The 9,031-nt window shown below is 51.0% G+C and overlaps 1 protein-coding gene across 1 annotated transcript; it reads right to left on the reverse strand.

Annotated features, from left to right (window-relative positions):
- Positions 1 to 4,684: 4,684 nt before the first annotated feature.
- Positions 4,685 to 7,018, reverse strand: RHOV (ras homolog family member V). Its single transcript, XM_034993575.1, has 3 exons — positions 6,450 to 7,018; positions 6,191 to 6,249; positions 4,685 to 5,998 (listed from the first exon to the last, which is right to left on the reverse strand). Exons 1-3 carry the CDS (start codon positions 6,655 to 6,657, stop codon positions 5,555 to 5,557), a joined length of 711 nt encoding a protein of 236 aa, XP_034849466.1. The 5' UTR covers positions 6,658 to 7,018; the 3' UTR covers positions 4,685 to 5,554.
- Between the last annotated feature and the right edge of the window lie 2,013 nt (positions 7,019 to 9,031).

A 9,031-nucleotide genomic window follows, 5' to 3' on the forward strand; every position in this document is an offset into this window, starting at 1 on the left:
CACTGACAGACGGAGACACACAGACTCGCACATATATGGAATTATTCCGAGTTTTGCACGAGGACGATAGCCACTCTCAATATGCGAGAGCAAAAACAGGGACACAGAGAAATGTACGTGAACACAAATACACGATGAACCTACACCTTGTCATCATTTAGTATTTATTGACCACCCACAATCTGCTAGTCATGCTCCGCCGGAAAGAGGATTCCCACCCCCCCCAACACAAGTCATACATACACAGAAACCCAAGCCCTCTCCAAAGAGCCACTTGGGATTAGATGGGGTCCAGTCTCCAAACCAAAGATGAAGAACTGTTTTTCTGTAGATGGGCACCGACCCGTGGTGGAAAAAATAACCAAATGCCGACAAAGTTATCATTTATAATAATAAAAAAAAAAGTTAAAGGAAAACCACCTCAATGCTCCCAAATTGGGATCTAGTTGAAGAAATTATGGTCAGGGTGAAATAGTAAGCAAATACATACATATGGTTACAGCCTCTGGTCAGAGTTTATAATGACATGAAAAACACTGTTAAGTTTTATTTTAGGGCACCTGGCTGGCTCATTCAGTGGAGCATGCAACTCTTGGTCTCAGAGTCATGAGTTCCAGGCCCACATTAGGCATGGAGCCTACTTAAAAAATAGTAATAGACGTGTCTGGGTGGCTCAATCGGTTGAGCAACCGACTCTTGATTTCAGCTCAGGTCATGATCTTGGGGTCGTGAGATTGAGCCCCATGTCTGGCTCCAAGATCAGCGTGGAGTCTGCCTGAGATTCTCTCTCCTTCTGCCACTCATGTGCACTCTCTCTCTTTCTCTCTAAATAAATAATATTTTTAAAAAAATAAAAAATACTACTAATAGAGGTGCCTGGGTGGCTCAGTCGTTAAGCGTCTGCCTTCGGCTCAGGTCATGATCCCAGGGTCCTGGGATCGAGCCCCACATCAGGATCCCTGCTCCGTGGGAGGCCTGCTTCTCCCTCCCCCACTCCCCCTGCTTGTGTTCTCTCACTGTCTCTATCTCTGTTGGATAAATAAATAAAATCTTTTTTTTTTAAGATTTTATTTATTTATTTGACAGAGAGAAACACAGCGAGAGAGGGAACACAAGCAGGGGGAGTGGGGATTTTTTAATAAAATCTTAAAAAAAAATACTAATAATATTTTTAAAGTATTTTAAATTTATTTTTTTTTAATTTTACTTTTTTTTAAAGGTTTTATTTATTTATTTGAGAGAGAGAATGAGATAGAGAGAGACATGAGAGGGGGGAGGGTCAAAAGGAGAAGCAGACTCCCTGCTGAGCAGGGAGCCCGATGCGGGACTCGATCCCGGGACTCCAGGATCATGACCTGAGCCGAAGGCAGTCGCTTAACCAACTGAGCCACCCAGGCACCCTAATTTTACTTTTTTAAAAAGATTTATTTCTTTTAGGGAGAGAGAAAGCACATGAGCAGGGGGAGGGGCAGAAGGAGAGGTACAAGCAAACTCCCCACTGACTGTGGAGGTGGATGAGGGTCTCGATCCCAGGACCCTGGGATCATAACCTGAGCCAGATTAACTGACTGAGCCACCCAGGCGCCCCTTAGAGATTTCTTTTTTTTTTTTAAGTGATCACTATACCCTACGTGGGGCTCACAATCCGCAGATCAAGGGTTGCATGTTCTACCAACTGAGCCAGCCAGGCACCCCTGTTAAAATTTTAAATGAGGGTGCCTGGGTGGCTCAGTTGGTTAAGTGACTGCCTTCAGCTCAGGTCATGATCCTGGAGTCCCGAGTCCCACATCAGGCTCCCTGCTCAGCGGGGGGTCTGCTTCTCCCTCTGATCCTCTTCCCTCTTGTGCTCTCTGTCTCTCTCTCAAATAAATAAAATCTTTTTAAAAAAATAAAATTTTAAATAAAAAACCAAAAAATACAAAATTGTATATATAGCATGATCACAAAAAAATTTTCAAAAATATGCACAGAACAGGCGGGAAGGAAGTACATCAAAATGTTACTATTGATTATCTATGGGAGTCAAGACTATTACTAAATTTTTAATCTTCTAGTTCTTCAGATTTTCTAATCTTTCTATGAGTATTTATTATGGGAAAAATAAAACATTTAAAAAATCAGCTAAAGGGGGCACCTGAGTGGCTCAGTCATTAAGCGTCTGCCTTCGGCTCAGGTCATGATCCCAGAGTCCTGGGATCCAGCCCCACATCGAGCTCCCTGCTCAGCGGGAAGACTGCTTCTCCCTCTCCCACTCCCCCTGCTTGTGTTCCCTCTCTCGCTGTGTCTCTGTCAAATAAAGAAGTAAAATCTTCAAAAAAAAAAAAAAGAGAGAGAAAGAGAGAATGGAGAGAGGGGGAGAAGAAGGCAAAGGAAGGAAAGAAATAAAATAGATATTATAAAGAGAAACAGAAGCAGAGCAGGTCGGTGGGTTGGGAACCAGAGGTAAATCCCACCTGTCCTGCATCGGCTTGGTCCCTGCCTGTCCAAGGGCCGTTCCAGCAAGCCATTGCTCTTAGGCCTATCTCCAGGCTTCCGTGGCACATATCTGGAGCTGAACTTGACCCTCAGGGTCCCCTCCAGGGCTCACTGGTTGGATTTTTATCTTAAGCAATTAAGGGCCAGCTACAAATATTGCCTGAGCCCAAGCCCCTGCAGGAGCACAGGGGCATGAAAAGGACTTTCTACTTCGCTGGGGAGATGCAATCTGAGTAAGTGACCAAATGCAGAGTGCCCTCCAAGTACCAAGAGAGCAGTGTGGACGCTAATACAAGTAAGAGACACTTTCTGGAAAAGGGGAGTACTGAAAGATGGTTAGAAGAGAAACAGGGCATGGGTGGCGGGGGCCGGGGGGGCACTTTGCAAACTAGAGGATTTGGCAAAAGCAAAGACTTGGGAGTCAGAAGTCAAAAATAATCAGGGATCAGGGAGTGGGATCACTGGAACCAGCTGGCTTGGTCCAGTTTGATGTGGGATTTGAGAAGGACTTGAATGTTAAAATGAGGGCCTGGGAGTTCACCACTGGCCCAGAGAGCTGTTAACAGTCCTGAGTCGGAGAGATGCCAGAGGGGGAAGGCAGCAGTCCCGGGGGAAGTGGATGGAGCACAGCAGGGGCAGGGATGGGGAGGGCAAGGCTGAGAGAGGTGCTGACCAGGCTTGGTGACCCAGCAGAAGAGGAGACATAGGGACACGGATGTGCTGGGGCCACCAGAGAATCAGGGAAGAAGCAGGAGGTGGGGAGCCTCAGAGATGACCTTTAGACTTCCGTCCCCTTCTCATAGGACCTCTAAGGCCCCCTGAAGCAGTTTGACAACCTCTAATCCAGAATCCTGAGTCTTTTGTTTTGCAAATGAGGAAACTGAGGCAGACCGAAGGGAAATGATTTGCCTAAGGTCATGGTTGATGTCAGAGTCTGAACTTGAACCCAGGTCTCTGCTCCCCCGGGGTGGGTGGGTAGTGTGTTGGGCTGGGTTGAGGTAAAAGAGGTCATGGAGCTGGGATGGGAGATCCCCCGGGCCCTGGCTGCAATGGTGCGGCTCCAGCCCCTCCACCTCAGGGGCAAGGGAACAAAGGGAGACGACATGGCTGGAGCTCTAGGGGACAGGCCCTGGTGGGACAGGAGCTGGACAGTCTTGGCTAAAACTAAATTTGGGGATTATCTCAGGTTTCGCTTGGCTAGGATTTCTGTCCCTCAGCCCTGCTCTTTCTCATACCCAGGCAGCTGTTACTTCCTGGAGAGGCAGCTGGGCTGGGACAGGGTTTGCATTCACCTGGCCCAGCAGTTGCCTAGCAGCTGTCCCAGGTGTGCCTTAGAAATACCTCTCCAAAAGAATTACATTTACCCACGTATATACAGAACTCTAGAGTTCACAAAGTGCTCTTACAGCTACTTGGTAATAATACCTCACTTGAGATATTACCTTTTTTCTCTGGGGCTCACTTTCCTTATGGGTAAAATAAAGTGTGTTTTTCCCCCAAGGTGCCCTTTAAAGTTCCTTCCAGCTCCAATTCCAGGGAATGTTCTCTGGATCCCTGTTGCTCTCCAAGTCGTTACCCAACAAATCCTCACTCCACAGGATTTCTGGGACCAAACTTCTATTTAAATTATTGACAACCGGCACCTTGACCTTTGGTTGGTCCTTATGTGGACTTTGAATGCCAAGACCAAACATGAGGTCCAACCAACTTGACCCAGGAGTTTGGCCAGTGGTTGAGGTTTAGGCTGTACGGGGTCCCTTCATGCTTGGGCTCCACACCAGGTGCCCCCCCACCCCACAAGACCCTGTGGACAGTTAGATCAGAGCAGGAAGGTTCAGAGGGCCCAGCATCGCCCCAGAGCCCCAGTGCTGAGCAAGGTGCTCTAGAAAGAGGGGCGGGGCAACACCCACCTGGTGAGGTCATGGGAAAGCAGCTCTGGCGCTGACACCTGGGGAAACCCGTTCCTAGGCTGCTTCCCACGCTAGCTCTCCTGGGAACCGGCTAAGCTCCAAGCGGGGTGCCCCAGACCTGCCCCCCCCCAAGTCCAGTTCCCAGCACACTGTCTCATCTCATCTAGTCCAGCCCCCACCTGTCAGTCTGGCCTCAGTCCTTCAGTGCCCAACCTACCTATCCTGGCTGCTGGGCCTTGAAGAGGGTTCTTAGAGGGCAATGGGCAGACAGCTCCAGGAAATGACACAGAGACAGCAGCTTCAGAAACTTAAGGTTTTATTTGTAGATTCTGCACTGCTCTACCTTCTAGGCTGTGGCCTTGGAGAAAGGTGACCCCAGCCCCTTCTTCCTCCAGGCTCTAGGTCGCGGCTCCTCCCCCTCCTCCCCCTCCTCCGGCGGGGGGGGGCTTGCCTCTCGCTTCCTGCCCTGCTCCTGGCCCAGCTAGTTTGGGCAGTGCCTAGGGAGCTCTGAGCCCCAGTTCTTCCCAGGGACCAGCCCCGCCCTCCCGGGCCCTGGGGGCAGAGGGCAGCCCCCGTGTCAGCCTTGCTCCTCAGCGGCACCACTTTCCTGCTCTCCTTGCTCTTCCTCCTTCCAAACCTAGCCTTCTGACCTGCCTCCTCACCAGCCTGCCTCCTGTCCCAAGGCTCCAAGGCCTCACTTTCTGCTCCCTCTCAGTCTCTCCTTGACCTCTGTCTTATCCAGTCCATCCCGAACTTCTCTCCAAATCAGGGCTGGACACCCTCCTGCCCTCCAAAATGCCTGGCTCTTCCTCCCCCACCCTGTGCCAAGGTGGGGACCACCACAAGGGGTCCTAATTCAGCCAGGCTGACCTGAGGGCTCATGGTAAGAAACTGGGAATTGGATCCCTAACTACTTGGAGGTGGCTGGCACTGTTAGGACCACCCCACGAAAATCCAAGTGCTGGGATTTCTCTGTGAGCCTTGACCAGAGATCCAAATCAGAGCCCCTCGCATATGAGAGTGGGCTGTTAGAGGCCTGTGTCCTCACAGTGTTCAGATGGGAACTGAGTCCCATGGGGCGGCCTGGCCCTGCCAGTGTCCCCCTCAAAGGCTCCAGTTTCCAGAAGTCTGTGGTCTTAGGCCTACTGCTCCCTAGCTGCCATGGCTGTTCAAACAAAGCAAAAGAACTTCTTCCAGCGGCAGCGGGAAAGGGTACGCACACCTTTGGCATTCAGTTTCTTCTCCAGCCGGGCTTTGTGTTCAATGGCACTGAGAATAGCCGAGTCAAACACCTCTTTCAAGTTCTTCTGCGTCAAGGCAGAGCACTCCAGGTAGCAGGAGGCTCGGATTTTCTCGGCTAGACCCTGAGCCTGGGGTTGGGGCACCGGGCCCTCCCGGCCCCCCTGGTCCAGCTGAATCAGTACATTGACATCGTCCCTCAGGTCGGCCTGGGTACCCACCAGCAGCACGGGTGCCTGCGGGTTGTGAGTGCGGATCTCAGGCAGCCATTTCTCTGTGATGTTCTGGAAAGAGCTGGGCTGCACCACGCTGAAGCAAGCCAGGAAGACATCGGTATCCGGGTAGCAGAGGGAGCGAAGGCGGTCAAAATCTTCCTAGGATGAGAAGGCCTGATCATTAGTAGGGTTATTCCCTGCCACAAGTAATGGGAATCTGATTGTCACCTGCGGTTGCAGACCTGAGACTCGGAAGGGCCCAAGACCTTCTCCATTCCTTATCCATCTAGGGTCCTCCCAGCCTCCAGCCCACCTTCTCCCAGACCATTAGAGGCCCCCCCAGTTTCTCACCTGTCCCGCTGTGTCCCAGAGCTCAATGCGCACCGGCGCTCCATCCACCAGGACTTGCACTGCAGGGTCAGGGCGTGGGGGGACAGCGAGTTAGGAAGAGCGTCGTGGGCCCCACCGGACCTCACCAGCGCCACCTCGGGGCCTGCTCCCGCCTCCCTCCCGGGGGGGCTCCCTTGCCCTCCCGTCCCCGCGCCAGCCCCAGCCGACGGGTGCACAACCCCACCCCCAGCCACGCGGCCGCTGGGGCCGTTCAACGTACCGGAGAAGGTGTCCAGCGCTGTGGGCCGGTAGCGCGCGGGGTACCCATTGCAGGTGTAGCTGACGATGAGGCTGCTCTTGCCCACGGCGCCGTCGCCCACCAGCACGCACTTGATGCCCAGCTCCGGGGGCGCGCTGCCCCGCCGCGGCGGAGGGGTCGGGGCCCGGAGCGGGGACGACTCGGCCTCGCTCAGCTCCCGCGGGGGCATGGCCCGCTCCGGGGGCAGCCCGGGACCAGGCTCCGCTGTGCTCCGGGAAGCAGGTTCCGCAGGCTGCCTCTCAGTCCGCCAAGGCCCGGCGCGCCAGCCCGCCGCTAACCCCGGGTATAAGTGGGGGCCACGCCCACCTCATCTGCATGTCCCGAGCGGCCTCGGACCCCGCCCACCCGCTGGGCCTCCGGCCGCGCCTCCCTCCGCAGTGCACCCCATGAGGCCAGGCAATCACAAACGCCGGGAGGAAGAGAGGCCAAAGGAAAACTGGCGCTCAGAGAATCATGCAGGTACAAGGACAAAGAATCGCCCAAATGAGGCAGATTTAGGTATCTTGGCGGAGAAAGCTATCCAGGATTTATTGTTAGGAGGAAGAAGCAAGTTGCAACACACATAATACAGCCTGTTCAAATTAAACCTTTGTTCAAAATAAAAAACTAGGTATATGTTTGCACGAGTATGAAAGTCTGGATAATAATGCTCTTAATTAAAGAATGATTTTTAAAAAACATATAGATCATGGGGGCACCTGGCTGCCTCGGTCCCTAGAGCCTTCAACTCTTTTTTTTTTTTTTTTAAGATTTTATTTATTTATTTGACAGAGAGAGACACAGCGAGAGAGGGAACACAAGCAGGGGGAGAGGGAGAGGGAGAAGCAGGCTCCCCGCTGAGCCGGGAGCCCGATGTGGGACTTGATCCCAGGATCCTGGGATCATGACCTGAGCCGAAGGCAGACGCTTAACGACTGAGCCACCCAGGCGCCCCGAGCCTTCAACTCTTGATCTCAGGGATGTAAGTTCAAGCCCCATGTTGGGTTACTTAGAGATTACTTCCAAAAAAAAAAATCTTAAAAAAATATATAGATCATAAAGAGACAGAAAATAAACTCAAGCATGTACACATCAAGCAGGAATTTACTGTACTCCCAGGGAAGAGCTTCCTCTAGATGAGGCCTGGAGGCAGACCTTAAACACCTTCCCTATACTCCGCTAAAGGGATTTGGGATGCTGGAGAGCCTAGCTGGAGAGGATCACCAAGGACAGTTCTCCATTTGAGTATTTTCTAAAACCCCAAATATTATCTTCATCATCATCATCAAAGCACGTAGTAATTACCTATTTGCTGATGCTGTTCTGGGCCACCCACTGTCCTTGCCCCAGAAGGAGTTTACGGACTGAGCCAAGATATGCCAGGAGCTCTGGGAAGGTCACCCAAGAGAGCTAATTTTGTCTTTTTTTGCAGCCACATCAAGTGACACCAGGCCCAGGATCCTTTCTCTGAATTCCAAGCCAGTCTTTCATCTCAGCCTGTACAAAGATGGTTGAAAACACATTCTTGAGTTGTTGCAGGAAGAGTGTTGGGAGGGGAGGAGGCAGTGAATATTAAAGAAAAGAGATAATCCTATTTCTTAAACAATTGGTAGTATAAAAATCCATAAATCCAAATCTCTAAATCTCTTGGAAAAAGTCTCAGGATCCCTGATTTTTATTTTTCCTTGTTTTTCCTTCCTTCTTTCCTTGTCAAAAATTGAGGACAACACCTAGAAAGTTGCTGATTTAACTGTTAAAATCTTGACTGTGGGAAATGGTAGGCTCCTCTCCAATATCCACTTCTATATCCCAATGTCTACATCCTACATTCCCTACATCCAAGTATCTGGGGGTACTAATAATCCCAGATTATAGCCCCAAAGACTTCTCAGACATATCCACATAAGTGTATTCATTTAGCAAATGGAAGAGGCCCCAAAATGTTGTCTTGCCATTGTCTCCCACAGGAGGTTCAAAAGCTGTTCTTTTTGCTCTCCTGGAAAGGGAGGCAAGAATGGGGATTTGAAAAGACCTGTACATTAAGAGACCTGTCCTAGTATTCCTAGTTCTTTTTTTTTTTTAAGATTTTTTATTTTTTATTAGCACGCACGAGAGAGCACAAGCAGGGGGAGCGGCAGACAGAAGGAGAGGGAGGAGCAGGGCCCCCACCCAGCAGGGAGCCCGATGTGGGCCTCGATCCCAGGACCCCAGGACCATGACCCGAGCCGAAGGCAGACACCCAACGACCGAGCCACCCAGGCGCCCGTATTCCTAGTTCTTCAGCTCATTAGCTTTGTGACTCCTGAGAAATTACTTGATCTGGGCACCTGGGTGGCTCAGTTGGTTGAGCGACTGCCTTCGGCTCAGGTCATGATCCTGGAGTCCCGGGATCGAGTCCCACATCGGGCTCCCTGCTCAGCAGAGAGTCTGCTTCTCCCCCTGACCCTCCCCCCTCTCATGCTCTCTCTCTCTATCTCATTCTCTCTCTCAAATAAATAAATAAAATCTTTTAAAAAAAAATTAAAAAAAAAAGAAATTACTTGATCCGTCTTAGCTTTATAAAA

This window comes from Mirounga leonina, unplaced genomic scaffold (genome assembly GCF_011800145.1).
Source record: "Mirounga leonina isolate KUSES-001 unplaced genomic scaffold, KU_Mleo_1.0 Mir_91, whole genome shotgun sequence".
In the NCBI taxonomy this organism is placed as follows: domain Eukaryota; kingdom Metazoa; phylum Chordata; class Mammalia; order Carnivora; family Phocidae; genus Mirounga; species Mirounga leonina.

Excerpts from the sequence above, each read along its gene's own strand:
- RHOV (XM_034993575.1), bottom strand. The coding sequence starts at position 6,657 with ATGCCCCCGCGGGAGCTGAGCGAGGCCGAGTCGTCCCCGCTCCGGGCC. Across the intron at positions 6,250-6,449 it reads AGCGCTGGACACCTTCTCCG|TGCAAGTCCTGGTGGATGGA; the intron begins GTACGTTGAACG and ends CTGACCCTGCAG. Across the intron at positions 5,999-6,190 it reads TCTGGGACACAGCGGGACAG|GAAGATTTTGACCGCCTTCG; the intron begins GTGAGAAACTGG and ends TTCTCATCCTAG.